The sequence below is a fragment of the Silurus meridionalis genome, chromosome 11, assembly GCF_014805685.1.
Source record: "Silurus meridionalis isolate SWU-2019-XX chromosome 11, ASM1480568v1, whole genome shotgun sequence".
NCBI classification, from domain to species: domain Eukaryota; kingdom Metazoa; phylum Chordata; class Actinopteri; order Siluriformes; family Siluridae; genus Silurus; species Silurus meridionalis.
Window position 1 is genome coordinate 16,329,246 of NC_060894.1, and position 22,370 is coordinate 16,351,615.

Below are 22,370 nucleotides of genomic sequence, written 5' to 3' on the forward strand. Positions count from 1 at the left end.
TACAGGTCACACTCAGCCCTTTGGCACTTTGCCTGCTGTAGGACCCTGCTGCCAGTTGGACTCTCCTTTCTCAAATCCCATCCTCCCTTTTTTCCCCTCATCCAGATCTGTGGATTTCTCCCCCACTTGTCTCCTCTCCTGCTTAATGAGAGCCACCTCCAGTGCAGCACATGCGACCTTGCCATAAAGCACCTGCATTTATTACATCAATTTGTTGCTCTGACACGGCCAAGCGTGAGCGGTAGAGGCTGCGTAGCAGGGAGCACCGACGTGTTTAGATGCTCTTAAGAGCTTTTGAAACGACGCACCTTGACAGCCCGTCTCATCTATCTTTCCATTTTTCCATTAACTGCATCCATATCAGTTTGGTGCGGCTTCATGCTACCAGTGATGGTTTGGGCTTGTAAACGAGTGAAATATTACTTGTTATTACTGAACACATACAGGCTGCAGTCTCAGAAGTTTATAGCCGTCTGGCCATAAAATCATCATCTGTAACCGGAAAAACCACAAACCAATAACATCACACATACTGGAACAATTTCTGACTGAACTGCCTTTTTTATGTAACATGTATGTGTGTATATATATATAGCTTCATTAGGTCAGGTCAAAACATGTTTCCTTTACAGTGGAAATGATCTTTCATGTTTAGTCACCACAACAATGTACACAGATGCTTCTCATCAATCAGCTGTACAAAGGGGAGAAGCTGTGTAGAAGCTGCATGAAAACACAGAAGAAGAACAGTGTTGAGGCAGTGAAAGAGAAAGAGAGAGAAAGTGAGTGAGGAACAGGGAGAGCAAATAAGCACTATTTCTAGCTGTGGTCTTCTAACAGGATTCAGGTGATAGCTAAGTGACTTAGACAGCTTCCAAATGAGCACCTTGAAGAAGACAAACACTCACGCGCTAATAGTGTGACAAACAAACACAAAACATTTGCAAATGCATATGCAGTGGCTCTGTGTTTCCCCATCCCCGAGGCAATAAGAAGCGTGGGTGTCCTGCACCAGCCTCATCATACCCTGAGAGGCCTCTTTGATCCTATCGGGGATTGAAATGATGAAACGTCAAGGGGAGAGCACACCGCTGTCTCTCTCTCTCTCTCTCTCTCTCTCTCTCTCTCTCTCTCTCTCTCTCTCTCTCTCTTTATGTTTGTGTGTGGGGTTCAGTTAGACTGGTAACTGGTGGGGGTAGTGTATAGAGAGGTGGGCAGATGTCCGGGCTGCACGTGCATTTTAGTATCAAGCAGACTCCCCTCAAGACCCCTTCCCCCAACTCTCTCTCTCTCTCTCTCTCTCTCTCTCTCTCTCTCTCTCTCTCTCTCCCTCTCACACACACACACACACACACACACACACACACTCACATATCTATATCTATCTATATCTATCTATCTCTATCTATCTATCTATCTATCTATCTATCTATCTATCTATCTATCTATCTATCTATCTATCTATCTATCTATATATCTATCTATCTATCTATCTATCTATCTATCTATATATATATATATATATATATATATATATATATATAAAAGCACATGCACATATCCTCCAGTCAGTAGCACAGACTGGCCCCAAGGGCTCCATGCTCTATGACAGCTGTGTTCAACACCAGGTTTTGCTCCTGTCATCACTAGCTATAACAGTGTCTCAACAAAGAATGAGGAGAAAGACTAATTCATCCCAGAAGACGAGAGGGAAGATTAGTGAACCTCCTCAGGGCCTCAAAACAACTAGAACTATACTGCTACTGAAATAAGCTTACTGCAAATCAACCAAATACCCATACCTGTGAATATAACAGAGCACACATCATTTTTTTTTATAACAGTATGCTTTCCAGGATTACTTTATATACAGATATGCATCGGGATTTCATCGTAATGTCCAAACAAACTGTCCCTACCGTCTTTATTTTAATATCTGATTTTTTTTTGCCAGACAAGAAAACGGAATAAGAGAACAATTTGCTTCTAATGAAAGTCTTATTATGAATGAACTTGTTTTGTGGACATTACACAGCATCAGTGGAAATGAATGAAAAGGTATAATGTGTCCTTCCTTCATCAAATATTTAACTGTTTCTATACTGTTGTGAATGCACATTGAGGAATTGTTGTTTAAGGAAAACAAAAACTTTATGGTGGTAACAGCCTTCCACTTTGCCTCAGGCTGCATCAAACCACTCTGTCGCTGGTTAGTTTTCCTATAACAAGTCCAGAATTATTGGAAAATTTATTTTACCACACATTACGGCCGATCATGAAGAACTATTTATTAACTATTTTTACTTACAATTAAAAACCAACCTATTGTGACCGAGCTAATAGATTTTTTCATGGTTTTTATCATTTACTCTGTATTTCTTAAAATCATTTAAAAGTCAGTTAATTTCCTCTGTTTTTGCTGTTTCATTCGCTTCCTCTTCAAATTTGTCTGCGATTGTCACTTTGCCTGGCATTCCAGCGGCTAAAAGCCGTTTCGCAGCGTGTTTTCTCACATAAGTGATGGCGGGGGAGATGTGATGTCTAATCTCGCCTGGTTGTTTGGAGAGGGAGGATATTGAGATGTCCCTTTGATGTGGGGCAGACACAGCCTTATATAAGACACGGCTCCCCCAGAGCTGCAGTAATTGTGTCAGCACCACAAGAGAACAACTTTTCTTGACGTTAAGAGAAAGAAAGCAGGAGAAAAAAAAACAGTGACAGCTTGAAAGGAAACACTCCAAATCGTTGACTTTTTTATCTTTTATTTTCTAAAATACTTGTCGTAATAGTAGCTCTCTTGCTTGTCATTTGATTTTTTTTTTTGTTTTGTTTTGTTTTTTGTTTAAAAGTGTTTTGTTGTTATTGGACAAATTAGTTGCTTTTGTTTGTTTTTGGAAGGGTTATGCCCAGTTTGGGCTGAGGTTTGGTTGCCAGGACTATGGTTAGGAGTCATTAGAAATAGAAGCAAAGATCAGTTGGATAAGATAACAAATGAGAAATGACCTTAGATTAATGGTTTGATAAATATGGTAAATATGACCCCTGGGTATAAGGTGGGGTAGAGTGGGGGGTTGATATGCTTTAAGCAGGTGTCCAGATGCCACAGGACAAACACATCCTTTTTTGTGTAAGCGGAAGAGAAGGTTGAGTGACCAGCAGCCCAGGCCTTGAGCTGTCCATATGTCTACATGCTCATATGATTATTGGCTCAATTGATTAGCACACCATTAGATTCTTTCTTTTCATACATCTACCACCTGTTCACTTCCATCACTGAACAAAGGTGGCATTTTGCCTGTTCATAATTGCCAGAGTCGGTTGTTCGTACGACAGCCTTAGTGGAAGTGAACTGAAAATACAAAAATATAGTTTGTCACATTTAATGGGGAAATCGTTCGGATGATGGATCAGCGAAATGAGCAATGCAATTCGTTTTTATGATTGAACACAAAAGGGAAGCCATCATCAATGACCATGTCAGACAATTAACGCCAAATACTCAGGTCTGTGTGCACTCCAAATTAAATTCTCGCCACAAAGGAGCGAAGGAGATATTTATTACAATGCAGACCTGTGAATTACAGCTTGTACTCCTGATGGACCTTGACCAAGGCTCTATGGATGTATGACTAAAATTAAAAACATTCATATAGATGTAAAATGTATTATTATATTATCTGCTGTGCTGAACATGTCTGTAGGTTATATGCATGGATGTGTATGATAGTTGGCATACAAGCTTGTGATTGTAAAGGACAGATTGACGGATGACCTGCTAAAATGCCCGCAACAGGAGCTGAAACCTAAACCTCTCATCTGAGCACCAGAGACATTTATCATCATGAGTTCCAAAAAGGTCTGAGATTTGAAGAGATATTGTGGTCTACTTAATAAGACATTATTAAAGCATTATTATAAGAGTTAAAAGACTAAAAGAAACAAATTGTGTATAAACTTATACATTGGCAAATCCGAATTTGAGCTCACACGATAACGTCTGACACTGTTGAATGTTATCATAAAGCTATTATAGTAAGCTCATTATGGTTTTAGACAGAGGGCAGAGAACACACACCTCAGGTCTGGTCTTTGGCTGAGAGAGAGAGCATGCCTAAAGGGAGGGTCTCTGAAATGCAAAGCAGCCATAGATGCACATTGCTAAAGAAGTCTTCAAATGTGCCTGTCTGCACTTCTTTATATTGATTTCTTAGAAATCTTTTCTTCTGCCCCTGACTCACTCAGACAAATAGACTCATTACGTTACAGGCAGAGCCGGCTGGGTTAATGTGATGGGTCTCAACGATGAAGCTTCAGACATTTCTCGCACTGCCAAAGCTCCAACTTAAAAATGAGTGAAGGTTTGGGGATGAGGAATTGATTTTGCAAGAGGGGAAAGGTTGCGAGTCAAGGGATTTATTAGCAATGCCCATCAGAATGCAGCCACACCAGATGGAGGAGGGGTAATTGAAGTGGACCGCAGTGCTCACGGTTAGGATTACACTGCCTCTATTGTGGACAGCGAGCCAGAAAAGAGACAGACCGACAGACAGACAGACAGACAGACAGACAGACAGACAGGGATAGGGCAGCTCCCTCGAGGCTGGCACTCGAAGAGTGAGGGTCACAAGCTTAATCCTCCTCCTCCAGGGCTTTATGGGTAATTGGCAGAGCCTAATCAAGCTCCAGGGAGTGTGTGTGTGTGTGTTTGGGTCATAGCAGATGGGACTGACCCAGCCCAGACCCGGTTCAGAAAAGCCATTCTGTATCTGTTCCTCCAAAACAGTACTCAAGAAGAAAATCCATAAAGTGGCTTAGTTTGCAGTTTTAATCATTAACTAATGCAACTTGTCTTCTTACTGGCAAGTCTCCCTCGCGTGTTAAGTTTCACTGGGAATTAATATGAAGCTGAAGTAGGGGACAACATATCTAAACGTATATTTGAAACATTACCTGACTCTTAGAGCACTAATTATGGAGCTGTATCATTTTACAATGATGTCTGAAAGCATACTTTTGAATATCTAGCACACCCCTTTAAAAATTCCTTTTTGCATTAAATGAAACCTATGTTTAGTCCACAGTCCTCCATAGATTTTAAAAATATCGAAAGAGGGCCTTCTAGAAACTGTATGTTTTTTATTTCCAAGTAATGCAGCTCAGCCACTGCAGCTACCATCGACACTAACTCACTCACAAAGTTTACATGGCTGCACTGTTTTGTGTCAAAATGGATTGGTTAGTCTTATTTATTTATATTAACATTAACATTAATGCTCTAACATTACTTGTTAAAACTGTAGTTTCGGAAAAGCTTGACAAATTTATTAGCCAGAAGAGGCGTGGAGGTGAAACGATGCAGTTGTTTTTATTGAACTGATTCTCAGGAATATGTCTGCATTCTGCCAGGCTATGAGTGCATGTCTTTAAGGTAGAGGATATTTGTTATCAGATGACATTGAAATTACAGTCACATTTCTCAAGCCAAGACTGTCATCTATCACCCACCAGGCCTTTGTGCTCTGGCCCACTTATGTATATTCATACCAGCAGCGACGCTACGCGTTTCTGACATTTAAAAGTGATGGAGGAAATGTAGCAGTGCCTAACTCTTATCCATCAGACATGAAGAGAGGGGACGCCCCAAGGGTTAGCATTAAAATCCGTACTTTTTGTTATCCAGCCTCTTCATTAGAATGCAGTCACTCACAGACACACACCGGCAAGAAAAGACACGTCATTTATCTCTCTCTCTCACTCTGCCGGGGTGACATTGTACCGACATTAGCTTTGTAATTCAGCCCTAATGACAATACATTCTCCCCTAGATGAGGGCGCACACACGCGACACACACACACACACACACACACACACACACACACACACACACGTGCATAGGTGCCCATTTATTTCAATTAGGCACAGAATAGTAGAATTCAGACATAGAACCTTTACAACTTATTAATGGCTCTCAGTATATGACTAATTATCCTGTCCATGATGGATTTTTAGTACAATGAGCATGTATAAGGACATATTGCCTCCATTTCAAATATTCTGCTCCTCTTTTATATGCTGAAACACTAAATCTGCTGTTAAGAGTCCACTTCCTTAGAGACCTATTTGCATGAGATTGCCACTCTCTGCAATTTAGGTAATTACATAAAGCCTGTTTAGAGACCTTCAGAGTGCTGCTACATGTAACACAATTATATAAAATATTTATATATTTCATTTATTTTTATAAAGGCTAAGCAAGCCTTGAGATAAGTGGAAAGTCTTGTGAAAACATGGCAGTGTTATTTAGTAATGAACAGGTCACTGGGTCTTACATGCAATTTTGTTTAGTCGCATTTAGTGAAATTATCGCATATTCAATATATTGAATAGTATTTTGTTTTTATTTGTTCACTTGTTCAAATGGTTTATCTTTGTCTGTATGTGGAACACTTGGTGTAAGGCAGAAAAACACTGGCTAGGAGGGCAGACACAAACACAAACACACACAAACACACACACACACACACACACACACACACACACACATAATGAAGCCTAGGGGCAGTTTTTACTAGCCAACTGGCATGTTTCTGGGAAGTAAAAGGGAACTGGAGAACCTGAACAAAGATTATGTTAGAGCATTAAAAAAACTATACAGATGGGTACCAAATACAGTTCAATACATTATATCACATTATATCAATTCTTCAAATCAGATAAAACACAAAGCATAAAATATTAATTCAAATCCATGGTCTACTGCAGATTTCTTTTTTACCTCAAAGCTTGTATTCAGGATGTTTTTGTAAAGCATCCAGGCTACCAGAGAAAGAGAGCTGTGAATATGTCCAGTCTTTTAAATTGGATTAGTTTTTTGGCGATTATAAAAAGAGACTTGGCTATTCATTCGGCAGAAAGAATCAGAGAGAGGCTTTTCACTCCCACGCTGAGTGCTGGTAGTTTGGGAGATGAACTCAACCTTTTTTTTTTTTTTCGAATCATCATGAGTATACACGTGGCATATATTCAGTGTGTTGTAACTAGTGTTTGGTAAACATGAATAGGACACAGTGTACTGTTTAAGAGCCTAGCCAATAAGTCCCATATAGAGCAGTGATTTTTTTCATTAAAAAACTATATAAACCACATAAGTAGTGCAGGTACCGTTACTACTTCCAATAATTTCCTTGAATTGAGAGAATAATGAAATACCTTATTACTGAGAACTCCTTCCTAAATGAAGTCTAAATAACATAATACACTTTAATGAAATATTATGACTATTTGTGACTATATTCCACATATTCTTTTCTCTCTGCACGTGGCACAGCTGGGGGTGTCATAGGGGGCTTACCTGTTCTCAGTTCAGTTATGATTTCGTTGTCTGTTCAATCCTTATTAGGTCTACTTTTGTCATTGTTATTCTTCTTGCTAAGACCGGGCTTTGTATTTTGTGTTTTCTAGCTTTGTGTACTTCCTGGTTTAGACCTTTACCTGTTTGTTACAACTTATTAATAAGTTAATGTCTGCTTTTTTGACTCAGACAACAGTTCATGGATTGCCCCAAATAAACAACACAATGATTTTTGTGTATCAGACAAATTACATAAATCTCATAATGCAACATTTCTGTTATATCTTTACCCCTAAAAGTGTAGTTCCTTGTTAATACACTTTTATGTGAGACTAAATTTATTTCAGATTTGTTATTTCAGAATAAATTTTTCTATATACTGTAGGATTCAGACTTCTTTATTTATTAAGGGAAAAGCTGTGATTAAAATGTTCCAAAGTATTTGATGCAAAGGTATGAAGAAAATAGAACGTCAGTAAAACTGCTTCATTTGCAGCTGTATTAAGACATTTTTATGTATCTCTCATCCTGAGGCATTTATTGTTGGTGTGCAGTGGTCACGCGGTTTAAACCTGACTTTATTAGTGGAATTAACAGCTGCGTTTGGTTCGGATTAAAAGCAAGTTTCAACTGAATAATCCTTTCTAAGTAAGTAAGTGTGCTTAAATAATTGAAGGTAATAACTGCACATACAGCACTTATGTCGATAAACAGTATATTTGGTTTTTCCTTGATCATGTCTAGTAAGGGAGACACATACCACATACCATTCGGGGAAGTAAAGGATTGCAATATTAAAAGCTGCAACTGCAAAGCATAAGTACTTATATGCACAAACTTATACTAATAATTTCATTAACCAATTCATTTTAATGGCGCATTTCTGTTTGACCATTTCTATGAATTATATAATAAAATAAATAAATAAATAAATATAGAGGAGGCGAAAACCTTCAACACATCAAGCATTTATTCACAACGCCCTTTCCTTACATAAATATAAAAGAAATGATAAACTCCACCGGAAAATTTTTTTTAATTGCTAAACGTTTTACCAAGTCTGAAATCAAGCACCAAAATCCACCATGATGCACACATCCGGCAATTAAAACCGTCCGCGCAGAAACATAACAAAAGTTCTGTTTGGTGTCCTGATAATTTACTTAATTTAAAACACACTTATTACTTTCAAACATTTACAAGCATATTTTGCTTTATGCTCTATGTTGAATATGGTTTCACTAATAATAAACATACATTTGCAAACAGGCATTTATATTTGTCCATGGCCGTGCTGATTAGAGTATTAAAAACTTGAAAAGTATTAATTTAAGGTACATTTAGAACAGATAAAAATGTGCAATTAAGTTGCATTTAATCATGATTAAATATTTGAATCAATTGACAGCCCTAACAAATATATATAGGTAGATGGATAAAGAGGGAGAGAGCGAGAGAGAGAGAGAGAGAGAAAAAGAGAGAGAAAGAGAGAGAGACTGTATAGTGGATATTGGGGTTTGGAGTGAAGCCATTGATGCGTTATTATGGACCAAGTCCAGTGCAATATCGAAAAAAGCTCTATTCTTCATAAGATCTACCCTCCCGCAATCCTTGCTAGCTCTGGGGCATGAGCTGATGGGAAATATGCAGGCCAAAATAGTGATTGAAGTGAGGGCAGGAATGGAGCGATAGCATGGCTCAGATTAAACGGAAGGAAGGTGCTGCTGAAAAATCTGATAAAAAGCAATAGAATGGAAATGCTGATTGAAAGCCTAGTTGATGGCATCAGCCCTGAAGATGTGCTTAGTCCAATCGAACAGGTTTCAGTTTGTCATATTAATATTGTTGTCCTATGTGTGTGTCTGCAAAACAAATTGGGTTTTCTGTGTATTTGTGCTCAAATAAGCATTCAGGATGTTTGTGCAGAGGAAATCAAGTAAATAGTTCCTATTTGTTTTGTTGAACAAAGGAACTATTCAATTCAGTTAATAAAGAAAGAGCGAATTGAGGGGATGTGGAAAAGAATGTTCCAGCTAGAGGAAAAAGAACAGCTACATAATCAGTCAGAGAAAGAAGAATGTCATCAGAATCTAAAGCTTGAAAAGGCAAAATTATGGCATGTTAAATAAAATCACTGATATAATATATGGCTATATATCTATAAGGTTTGTGGACAACTGAACATCATAACTATTTGTGGTTCCCCAAACTGTTGCCACAAAGCTGTAAGCAGACAGTTGTATAGAATGTCTTTATATGATGTAGCATTACAGTTTCCCTTTATTGTGCTCCAATCTGTTTCATCATGGCACTGTTCAAGATCCATGAAGACATAACAAGACATGGTTTGCCATGGCATCTGTGGAAAACCTTAAATGTCCTGCATAGAGCTCTGACCTCAACTTCACAAAACACCTTTGGGATAAAATGAAACTCCAACTGCACCTCAGACATCCTTACCCAGAATTGGTCGCTAAATGACCACACATCCCCATGGTCACGCTTTAAATTGTAGTGGAAAGCCATCCCGAAGAATGAAGGCTATTATTACAGCAAAGGAAGTATAAACCTGGAATGCAATGTTCAGAAAGCACATGTGGGATTAGGGCTGAACGATTTGGGAAAATGTCATGTTGCGATTATTGTGGTCAATATTGTGATATGCGATTGCGATATAATCATGAGTCCATTTGATTGGTTATCAAGAAAATTTCTCACAGATTAGTGATGATGCTGAAATGTGTATTTGTAAAACTATAAAGGTTTTCACATTTCTTCACAAAATGAAATAACATTTGCATTAATCATTTACACGTTTTTCTGCTTAAGATACAGTATATGTTTACATACTTAAATTCAGTAAATTCAGCAATTATTATTAAATGTGTTTAACCTTTCTTATGGAATCTTGCCCAGGGTTCCAAAAGGCTAGAAACTGCCATGTTTACACAGGATGGAACACTGTAGAGAGAGAGATAACGGGCAGAGGTTGCCAGCTGAAGGCACAGCAATCCGCATGCGCAAGTTCCGTTTTGCCGTTGATGAAAGATGCGCGTTACCTTGAGTGGGTGTGTGTCACGGTGTGAGCACGAGATCTGTTACAGATTTGTCATATTGCCAAGTGATGTAGCAACTTTAATTTAGCGAATCTTGCACAGTTCCTCTCTCTGCTCAGTGTTGGTGATCTTAAAGCTAAAATATCGCCATAAAACAGAGGTAGCGGTTTTTGCTAACAGTTCAATGTCGGTCAGTTGGGCATACACTTCACCCAGTCTCTACGCTGCACACCAGAAAGTCACGTGACTACACACGCCACACCTGCACTGCCTCAACTGAGACTATCTGGTCTTTTTTTGTTTTGTTAGCGGTGTGGAAATTCTGCACACTGTTCTCAGAAAGTATGTGTTCACACATGCACTTATTTATTTAAATAAATTGCAACATTTGTCGTCATATAATCGCACAAGCTGACTGCGATTGCGAAACGATTAATCGTACAGCCCTATGGGATTGATGATCAGGTGTCCACAAACCAGCCATACTGTACAACATACCACAGGAATTTGCAAACGATTACAAGTCCTTACAGAGCTACATTTTTTTAAATGTGTACATTTTATTAGTGCCATTTTCTGTGAAAGAAAAGTTTCTCTATAATAAATCACCTACATGCTTCATCTGCTGGTAAACTGGAAAGTGTGGCAGAAACCTAGGATATACAATACGTTATATACAGGATAATTGAGTAAACGATTTAATAGAATAATACTATGCTAATACGGTGCTATATAGAATTAATAACATTAAAGCATCGTTATTAAGCTGTTATTTAAATTACAGCTGACACTATTGCAGAACTGCTGGTATAGAAAAACACTCGATCAGCTATTTTTAAAACTTGCTGTTATTTAGCCATCAAACATTAAACCTCACTGCTTTTTTGGAGACTTACTCCAAATTCCAGTTCTCTACATAATAACTTAGAACCTAATTGATTTCCTGTTTTAACAAGAAACCACAAGTTGAACTTGAGCTTGACCCTTTGATCTCATTACTTGTCTTTCTATCGTGCAGTTTTGCGGGATGATTTCCGGCAGACCCCCAGCGATGTGGTTGTAGCGGCAGGAGAGCCAGCTGTAATGGAGTGCATTCCCCCACGTGGTCACCCTGAGCCCACCATCTCCTGGAAAAGGAACAATGTAAAAGTCAACGACAAAGACGAGAGGATTACTGTAAGTCTGCTTCTCTAGCATCCAACTCTCTCCCTGTTTTCCTTTTTCCTCCTCCACAGTCTTTTTATCCACTCGTCCCGTGACCGCATCAAACATGAGTGCGTTCCTGCTCTTCCGCCTATTTCTACTCTTTGGTGTAGAGACCCACACATGGATTTGCCTGGCCCATAAACATCCGTGGAAGCTGCTTTATCTAAATGGGCTTTGGCAGTGCATATCAAATGCATTAATGGTAACTCGCTCCAATTTGGGCAATGCATAAAGAGCTGTGTTAGTCTTTATGCAGGTAAAATAAACCTGCTTTGTTGAAAGCAGAACACAGTGCTTGTATGGATTTAGAACATTTTGAATAAGCACTGAAAAAGGCTTCACATTATTATGATTTGCAATATTGGCCATTATAATACTGATATGCAAGAATGTTATGAGACATTTTAAAATGAGGTCTAATAATCGATTTTGATCAGGACTGATCAGTGCTTTGTGTTGTGCACTTTTCAGATCCGAGGAGGCAAGCTGATGATCTCGAACACACGCAAGAGTGATGCCGGGATGTACGTGTGTGTAGGAACCAACATGGTTGGAGAAAAGGACAGCGATCCGGCTGAGCTAGTAGTATTCGGTAACTTTAAAAATGTCCCTTGTCTCTGTCTATTGCATTTAATATTATCAGAAGTAAATGTAATAAATAACTGCATTTCTTGTGATCCAGAGAGGCCCATGTTTGTGCGGAGACCGATCAATCAGGTGGTCCTGGCAGATGACACTGTGGACTTTCAGTGTGAGGTTCAAGGAGATCCAGCGCCCACTATTCGCTGGAGAAGAGAGGAGGGAGAGTTGCCCCGGGGCAGGTTAGAAACCCTCACATTCACACTTTCCTTCTACCAATAGACTACTGCTGCTATATTCAATGTTGGTTTATGGAACTACTAAACATTTTTTCACACATCTTGGCAGTTTTAAGAACCAAAGCATTGCTTAATTAGATTTAACACATCAAATTAATAAGAAGCCTGGAGGATTTCGGAAGGTGTGTGAACCTGGTTCTGTTTTATAAACACCTACTCTGCTAAGTGACTGTCAAGGAGATAAAATACCTTACCTGATTTTATACACACAAAAGTTACTGTAAAACTTTAGCATTTTTTAAAATTCTAAATATATTTTGTTTTGTACTGGATAAAAGAACTGAAACACACTTGCCCAATGAATACGTAAGGAAGAAAACATGGCTGGTTGTGTTGTTGCAGCCCATACTCATCCACAGTTTAATGTGTTGGGTATTTTGAGATGCTAAAGCAGAAATACTTACCATAGATGTCAAGAGTGTATAATTGAGTTATTATAAACTCATGTCAGCTTAAATCAGTTTGGTCTTTGTCCTGAACGTTCTCTTCATGTTTCATCCTGCAGAACTTCCATTCGTTGAATGTTTTTTATTTATTTTACTCATGGTTTCTGAAGTCATCGAGATCACATTTTTTCCCTATTCTGATTTTTTATGTAAACATTAATCTCTTACGATTTAATGCATTGTGTTGCTGCCACATGGTTGGCTGATTGAATAACTGGGTGAATGAGCACGTGTGCACATGTTCCTAATAAAGTGAACAGTGAATGTATGCAGGGGCATTTATTTATTATTTATTTTCAGATTCGAGATCCGGAGTGATAACAGTTTGCGAATGACCCAGGCAAAAGCAGAGGACGAGGGAACGTACACTTGCGTGTCTGAAAACAGCGTCGGCAAAGCAGAGGCATCGGGAACCCTTCAGGTTCATGGTAAGCTATGACTCGTGCGTGCACACACGCATGACGCTCAGGATATACACAGTATTCACTCCCACTCAAATGCATGCTCGGATCTAGAGTGATTTCGCAAACACATTGAATTTTGGTTTTGATCAGATCAGCTGTGGCACAAATGCACTTTCTTCCTCTCATTTAAAAGGGCAAATTGCAACAGCAGCACTCATTTGTTTGTGCTGCCAGACACAATTAAAGTAGTTCTGTTCGGCTATTCGGGTACGTTATTTCATTAAAAAATCTCCACACATTAAATGTTAAGGTGCAGCAACATCAGAATTTTGGCTAATTTCAACCGGCAGCAGCTCTATCATGCAAATTAGTAGTAACGGCACACGTTTCAGACCTTTTCCTTATAATTCTATGAATTAATTCAATTTGCAATGAATATCCGGTGTAATTTTTTGTCCTGCTGTACTGAGTTAGAACAAATTGTACTATTGAAAGCTGAAATAGATGCAATTATCTAGAGAGTGTAGATGAGTTTAAAGCTGTAAAGTCAGGGTCATCTCTCACATACACTTACACCGGTTCATCTCATTCATCTCATTTTCTTTCATTTTTTTTCTCCCCATTCTCCATTTTAGTGGGCCCATCTCGTAAGTACCATTCCATCTCATCATACTGCATGTATGTGTGTGTGTGTGTGTGTGTGTGTGTGTGTGTGTGTGTGTGCATGCAGGAAAAGGGAGCCATTGTGATTGCATGTGACAGGGCCATGACCTTTAGGGAGCAGACGCGTCCAGTGCAATAGATGCATTTAGAAATCTTGCTTTCTCCTCTCACACACTCAACACATTCGCTTTCAACACATACTGTAGCACACGTCGCAGGATCTTTTTACTAAGTTCAGCGAGCATACTCTACAGCACATACTCTAAACACTACTGATTACCGCTGTCAGAACCAATTTCACAATATTTACTGTTTATATTTATAAGGCAAAAGTATTCGCAGAAATGTGTCAGCTCTAATAGTCTTCAAGGAGACATATGTCAGAATCTATTTACTCTACATGTTTATATTTATAGCATTTTCTCATTTTCTGATGTATTTTTAATTACCTTAGAAATCCTAAATTATTATATGTAAGTGGTTTATCAAATTGTATAGATACGTACTGCAGGAATTGCAGTGCATTTCGGATATGTTTTGTCATGATAACATGAAGTGAATAAAAAGTCTATAAGGACTAAATTCTGTTAGAAGATGAGTAATATTCATTCATTCATATTTACATTTACATTTATGGCATTTAGAATGGTTTTTTTTTAAATAAACAAAGACAAAGCAAACCAGGAAAACTTTTTTAACTCAAACGTCTTCCCTGAAAATGACCTTTATGTAAAACTCTTATATATACATAATTTTTTTGATAACCTCCTTTTTTCTTACATATGGCAGTTTACTGCTTACCATTACACTATTTCACGTTATTCACTGGCTCTGGACTTCTTAAATGTCAATAAAATATGAAAAAAATTTAGCGTTCCAAATATATATAATACATTTAAAAAAGTGTTGTAGCTATGCTCCAGAATTCTCTCTGAATAAACTGCATTCAGAAGCCAAACCATCATTGAAGTGATTTATACTGCTTCGCCGTGTGCCACAAATGTTCTGCTGGGTGCCAGAACCCTCAGCATTCCTGTATGGAGGAGCGCAGAGTGTTAGTGAGAAGTGAGCGAGCGAAAGGCGAGCAGCTTGTGAAGAGAAGAAATGATGAGACGATGATCGCAAAAACGTGTTCACACTGAATAAAACAGTGGCTCTTGTGCAATCGTCATTGAAAGACATCAGGGCATATACATTACTCTCCGCAGTATTTTCTTCCCTTCATGTTATGCTTTAATGCATGTACAGTGTATTTGAAGGTCAGGTGGAATAAGAGCGAGGACGTGCTGATTTTACGGAGACGCAGCACGGCATATTCGGTCACGTGAGGTTTGTAACATAAAAAAGAACTTCAGATAAAAATACAGCAGTTACTGCAGAGTTCTACAGTGACAGCCGAGTTAAGTGTAATGTTATAAAGCTGCACAGTTCAAACCTCTGAAGTTTTTTTATCAAAACCAGAACAATGTTACAGGCCACGGCAGAAGCCACTGATGTCTGGTTCGATTCATTTCTCCTCAGCATTCGTCATAAATAGCATAAAGTCAACATAGAGCATGCTTTTAGAGCCTGGCCTTTAAGACTTGTGGCTTTTCTATGGAGCAAAAAATGTCCACTTCTTTATCTGATTAGGTGACTGGTGAAGTTGGATGCTATTTTTTTTTTCGAGACTTCTTTGAAAAGAGAATTGTGAAAATGCATATTGAAGCCAATTTTGCATAGCCCATTATGCACCATTTATGTTGCAGGATTTCTGTTTGGGTCTTGTATTTGCAATAGGAAGAGCAATTTGAACTAAGCTCCTGGGAACATTTGTAGTTATTCAGGTCAGTTTAATGTCTAATAAAAGTAGTGGCAATACATCAATTTTACTTAATTACTATACATTAAGTTTAAACGACATGCGATTCACACAATCATAAAAATCCAAAGAATTGTATTGCTTTGCAGCTGGTAAGGTAAAGCTGTGAGAAGGGATTTTAAATATGAGGTAAGGGGTGTCTCAGTTCTTCCTGCCTGTTCTGAGATTTTTTTTTTTTTTGTAATGTCCATTTTTTTACATCAGTTATCTTATCAGTCCATAATGTGTACATTGTTTTCCTTCAGTTGTAATTTGAAGGCAGCTAGTCCGGATTATAATCCTCAATTTGAAAAGAAATATAAACAGACACTATACACTATCTGGACAAAAGTTTATGGACACCTGACCATAAGATTGGTATGTGATTTTTTAAACATCACATTCCACATTTAGTTCCCATTTGGTGTTATATTAACCTCCACTCTTCTTGGAAGATGTTCCACTAGATTTTGGAGTGTATTTGTAAAGATTTCTGCTCATTCAGTCACAAGGATGTTAGTAAAGTCAGGTACTGGTGTAGGGTGAGAAGGCATGGGGTGCAGTCAGCGTTTCAATTAATTTAAAAGGTGTTCAATAAGATTGAATTCAGAGCTCTGTAGCAGGCCACCCAAGATATTTCACCCTAAACCATTTAAACCATATCTTCATGGAGCTGGCTTTGTTCACAGGGGTGTTGTCAAGCTGGAACAGGTTTGGGTCTCCTAGTTCCAAGTGTAGGGAAAATGTTATGCTAGCACATCCAAAGTCATCCTATAAAATTGTGTACCTCCAACTATGTGGTAACAGATTGGGAAAGAACTACATATGGCTGAAAAAGACAAGTGTCCCAATACTTTTTGTCCATATATTGTATATGATACAGTAAGTGTGATAGAGGTAGAAACTAGTTCTTGGTGAATAATAAGAAAGTCAAGTATCCATACATTGTCCATACAAAACAGTACAGTAGATTTCCCAGAAGCCATTATGCCATGGCCTTATTAAGCATATTTAGACATCTGGGCCACATACTGTCGGTGCTCTACATCAAGACCTGTATTGATGTTCGCTAATTGTTAAGCCTTGATGCTTTCTTTTAGGCTTCTTACATTGTTGCTTCTCCTTGGCTTTCAAATTCAGAGCTGTTCAGGACTTGCTAAGTTGGGTGAATGTAAATTGCCTTTTCAAATTTCTTATAGGTTCTTGTCCAGAAAGAATGATTTAGAAATAGGGGTTAAGAGGAACAGAGGGAAAAGAATGAGTGAAACACAGGGAACAGAGGGGGTTCTGACCTGCTCTTAGAATGAAGGATCTGTTTCATCATGCACTCAGTGGCAGGCCATGAAATAATCCAGCCTGCTCATTTCCTTAACTGGCCTCTTCATTAGCATGTGTAAACTGGGGAACAATAGAGATGAAATAAGCCTGTGTAACAGCGGTTTATTCCCGACTAAAGCCTGCTGCGTTGGGCTGTAGCCCCCTAAGCTCATTATGGAAGCAGTGAATCTGCAATAAAGGTCTATTTTAAAAGCCTGTCACTGTGGCCAAGCCAGGGCAAAACTAGTGACATATTTACAATGCTATATCATTTATATGTATTGCCTTTTTTTCTCTCTAGTGAAAACGGTGTAGTTAGAACCACGCTGAAACTGCAGATAGAGGGGGGAAAAAAGCTCTGCAAGTGTTAAACATGAATTTTACCACAGCTAGCTTGACTCCTTTAAAACCGTTTGGTAACGGTTACAGTCCATAGGCCGTGTTAATTGTGTGTAGGAGTTTTAATTGCATTTGTGTTTACTGAAGTGTGGCTCCCGACCATGTCTGTCTGCGCAACTGTCGGAGCATGACAAGTGCCTGTCAGTGTCATCCCAGTGGGGGTTCCAACTCAGCACACTGGCAGTGGTGTGTTACATGCAGCTTGTGATCTGGTGATTTCGAGGTGTGTGAGTGTGCGTATGAGGGAGGGTACGCACAAGTGTGTTGCGTCACGGCTGAATGATGAAACATTATCCATGCTGGTTTATTTGAGTGTTGAAAGTGCTAACTCCCTATCATCCCTGGGGGAGTGTATGGGAAAACATAAACACAGCATGCGTGTTTTCGATTGTTTCAAAAAGAAAAGGGAAAGCAGAAGGGTGTTTGTGAAACTCTGGTGTGTTGTGTTGATGTTGAAAATGAAAGCAATGAGCATCATGTTAGTTTGTGTACTTGTTAGTTTGTGTGTAGGTTGTGGATATTCCAAGGATTTCTTAATGCAAATTGCAATGATTAAAGTGATTAAGGCTAATTTTTACCTGACCAATTTAGCTTAGCTTCACTTTGGTCGACTATGGTCTTCTGCTGCTGTGGCCCCCACTATAAAATAATGTCATCTAAAATGCTTTTCAGCTCAGTATGGTTGTAAAGAGTGATTATTTGAGCTACAGTACCATACCCTTTTTGTGAGTTCAAACCAGTCTGGCCATTCTACTTAGCTCTTCATCCAACAAGGCATTTCCACCCACAGAACTGCATGTCATTGGATGTTTTGTGTGTGTGTGTGTGTGTGTGTGTGTGTGTGTGTGTGTGTGTGTGTGTGTGTGTGTCAACTCTAAAGACTATTGTATGTAAAATTCGCAGAAGAACAGCAGTTCATCAAAAACTCAATCAAGCCAGTCGGGCCCCAACAACCATGTTCTGTTAAAAGTTACTGAGATCATTCCCGTTACTTGATGTGAACATTATCTGAAATTCTTGGCCTGCATCTAAATTATTTTATTTTGCATTGCCCTGCTGCTAAAGGATTGGCTGGTTTGGATAATTGCATTGTCCGAATACTGCAGTAGGGAAAAAACTATAAAACTATAATGATATAAATTGTACAGATATTTTACAGTAGCATCAATTTACTTGTTTTTGTGAATTGTTTCTAACTCTCCCTTTCAATCTATAATAATTTGAATACTACTAGTAGTAATTATTTATAATAAATCAAATTTTACATCACATTGGAAACTTGAGTGGAAAGAATGCAAGCTTTTTATCCTCTAAGTCAAACCAACAGACTGCAGGAAGAATGCATACATTAAATAAACACAATAAACACAACAGTTTCATCATTCATTTCATGTGGTTACACAACTGACATTTAATTTGTTAAATAAAAAATTATTTGCTTGGTTGTTAAGCAATGAATTATTAATATTAATCAGAGCATTTTGTTCAGTACCTGATAATTTAATGTATTATTCTCAGTTATTTCTGTTCTACAGTGTAAACACTTTAGATAAGAGTGCTCTTAAACAAATTTAATTTTTTTTTCAAGAGGGTTCTTTTAAAAAAAAAAATTATTTTTAAAGAGGGTACTTGTATATGAATGAACAATGTTACATAATTGACCCAACTGACTAATAGCATTAAGGTCTTTATACAGAATTTCATAAATGTTTGTTTGGTTGCATCAGACAAGCTTAGAAAGGAGAGGTACACATTGGTCTGGAGATGGTTACTGAGATCTCCAGAAACTTAAATCATTTAATATTGTGTTTTCTTTAAGCTCCTTTGGAGTTGGGTTTAAACTTATAGAGAGAAAGGGCATGTTGTGGTTCTGGCCTTTCTGCTAACCTCCTGACCTCCGCATCCCACCTCGCAGTTGGACTTCATTCCATTCCCGAAAGCTTCACGCTTGCAAGCTGTGCTTTGGCAGCACCCTGCTCTTTCATTGATTGTTTATTTACTGTGCGGCCAATGAGGCAGCTGTTGTTTGAGAGAGAAAGAGACAGAAAGCACAAGATCCTGAGAGACGGAGTTAACGAAACAGCATTTGTTACAGAGAAGGTGTTGATGACTCAAACCTGATGAATTGTCTCGAAATGAATTTGTGACACAAACTAAAGAGGACACCTTTGCCTTTGCACAGCTTAACATAAAGCTCTAGGGCCAGCAGTTTGTTTCGGATTTGTCTGAAAAGAGAGAAACGACATGCGGAGGAGAAATCAATTAGCCATTGAAGGGTAAAAATAGCAGCATCACCACCTCCACAGGCATACGCTAAAGAGTGATAGATCTGGTTTTAATCAATAATACCCTCCTCCAAGCCTTGCCAAAAAGCACTTCCAGAAGGAGATCACACAGGAAGTGTGCTAGGGTGGGGGGTCCATGCCCACGCAGGGTATAGTTCAACAGGGGTTGGCGTCTTTATAGAGGTTTGCAGGAAAGATAAAGCCACAGATTAACATCCACCAGCAAGTAGCATTGATCACACTCAAACTGAGGACAAGCTGAAACCACAGCAAGAGAAGGAGAGAGACTGACACATGCCACATTATGTTGTGTATTGTAGATACAGAATGTTTCCCTGAATTTGCCACTCTTGATTTTTATATGAAATCTATGCTAAGTGAAGGTGCATATAAGGAGCAGCATCATGTTTGCATTTAATATTTGGATCCTTATTTCATAACTTACAAATCAGAATGATATCATTTTTAAACCACATAATATAAAGGTTCCATGTTTTTTTCAAGTGATATATTTACCTCATCTAACTTGGTTTATCAAGTTATATTTGTTTATTTTAACTGATGTAAACAAACATTAGCAAGTTCTGCACAGCTCATTTAGGTGCTACTATATTTCCTTTTCATACTGTAAGCAGGCATGTTGATCTTATTGAACCCAGGTTGGAAGAGAGCATACTGGGTTACTGAGAGCAAATTCTCAGTTAAGGGTTTTTTAATTACAAATTATTATTACAAACCGTATTCTTTTACCTAAATGGTGCTTATGTAGCTAAAATTATTTAGACTGTTACCTGAGTGTTCATTTGTCTTACAGAATTAGTGAAACTCCAAATATATATTTAATAATCAGAAGGAGCTGAAAATAGCTTACATGTTTTACTCAGTATTAGAAGACAGGAACTCATCCTTTATTTCCTACCTGCAATTATTTTTTTGCATTATTTCAAATTTTCCTGACAGGTGTTTGAAAGCCAGTATTCAACAAATTGTGTTATAATTCTCCTTCTATTTATCAGATCATTACTCACAGATTACTCGCACTGCTTCATCAGATGAAATGGCATTCCTTTTTTTTTTTTTTTGCTCCAATTAGTTTCCTCTACGATGACTTTAGTTAGAAAACAGAGGGAAGAAACAGAAGGGAGGCTTGTATTTAGAAATACAGAAACACAGGAAGTTCGGTGCCCAAATCTATGGGGATATCATCAATGCTTTTGGATTCCAAGTCCCTATTTGCAGAGAGAACCAGATCTTCTCTTGGAAATATGATCTCTAACAACAAACACTCTTCCGATCTGAGCTGCTTATTTAGTTCCACAGGCCTGCATCCCACAGGCACTTAGATGTGTAGGGCTTGTTATGGCACTCCCACACACACGTAGACAACACACACACACACACGTAGACAACACACACACACACACACACACACACACACACACAAACACACACACACACACATACACAGTGAGAGAGCTAGCAGCCCTGTGTAAGCCCACACAAGTCCAGTCGAGAAGTATTCTTCAGAAACTGAGTCCACTGTGTGTTGTGCCATGCATTCTGAACCACATGAGACAATTAGGAGAAGACCAACCCTGCCAAAATGGTGCTTTTCAACCAATGTCAAATTTAATAAGCAAGGACCTCAGTAATAAACACTTTATTTCCAAATTTATTCTTATATTTGTCAAAATTAAGATTGAAATATGAACATTTTGTGAAGAAATTACCTTAAACTAGCACTAGAAGTGGCTTTATATGTAACTACAGCTGAAAGTTTCACTTTCCGTGTTAGGTGTCAGTGTTGCTGTAACAAAACCACTTTAAAAAAACACATGCTCTGGTGTCCCTGAAACCAAGCATCTGTTCTTATTATCACTCATGATGGCATTTCTGCATGACACACACTTAAAACTTCAAAGTGGATAGCAAGTAGACTTAATATAAATCATTGCTTTTAAAAAACAACCTAATGTCTGGTGTCCAGTTCCTCCTCAGATTGTGGTTCGTCCCCGGGATCAGATCACAGCGCTGGGACGTACAGTGACGTTCCTGTGTGGCACTAAAGGAAACCCACCCCCTGCAGTTTTCTGGCAAAAAGAAGGCAGCCAGGTAAGAAAGGGCAGATGCAAATCAAATAACTTTCATATGAGCTGTTTAATTCTGAAAATAATTTTATTACAAATATTTTACTTTGTTGTTACAACCCCACTTAGCATTAAGAAATTACCTCTAATTTCCTAAATATCTTTCACAACTTGGCAGTGTTAAATATTTTCGACGAACACAAGGTCTTAAATGAAGTTTCTGTACGTGCATGCAAAAGGAAGTGTGGCACGTGCATAGGCTAGACTTATTTATTTGGACTCTTCCACAAATCATAGTCGCAATGCAGGCTGAGGTCAATACACAGGCAGACATGGTTAAACAAAGCAAAGCCATGATCATAAACTGGGAAAAAAAGGCACGGGTTTTAAAGGCATAGCTCATAAAGAGAGAAATGCAAAGAGTGAGAAAGAGACAG

The 22,370-nt window shown here is 38.4% G+C and overlaps 1 protein-coding gene across 2 annotated transcripts in view; it reads left to right on the forward strand.

The window, feature by feature from the left end:
* Positions 1-22,370, forward strand: part of robo3 (roundabout, axon guidance receptor, homolog 3 (Drosophila)) — an 80,056-nt gene that overhangs the window by 25,775 nt on the left and 31,911 nt on the right. The window contains exons 3-8 of one of the 2 annotated variants that reach the window (XM_046861354.1): positions 11,427-11,584; positions 12,086-12,206; positions 12,297-12,435; positions 13,239-13,366; positions 13,978-13,989; positions 21,834-21,958. In XM_046861354.1, coding sequence (XP_046717310.1) covers positions 11,427-11,584; positions 12,086-12,206; positions 12,297-12,435; positions 13,239-13,366; positions 13,978-13,989; positions 21,834-21,958 — 683 coding nt within the window. The remainder of the gene's footprint in view (positions 1-11,426; positions 11,585-12,085; positions 12,207-12,296; positions 12,436-13,238; positions 13,367-13,977; positions 13,990-21,833; positions 21,959-22,370) is intronic. The other variant, XM_046861355.1, reaches the window with a different exon arrangement.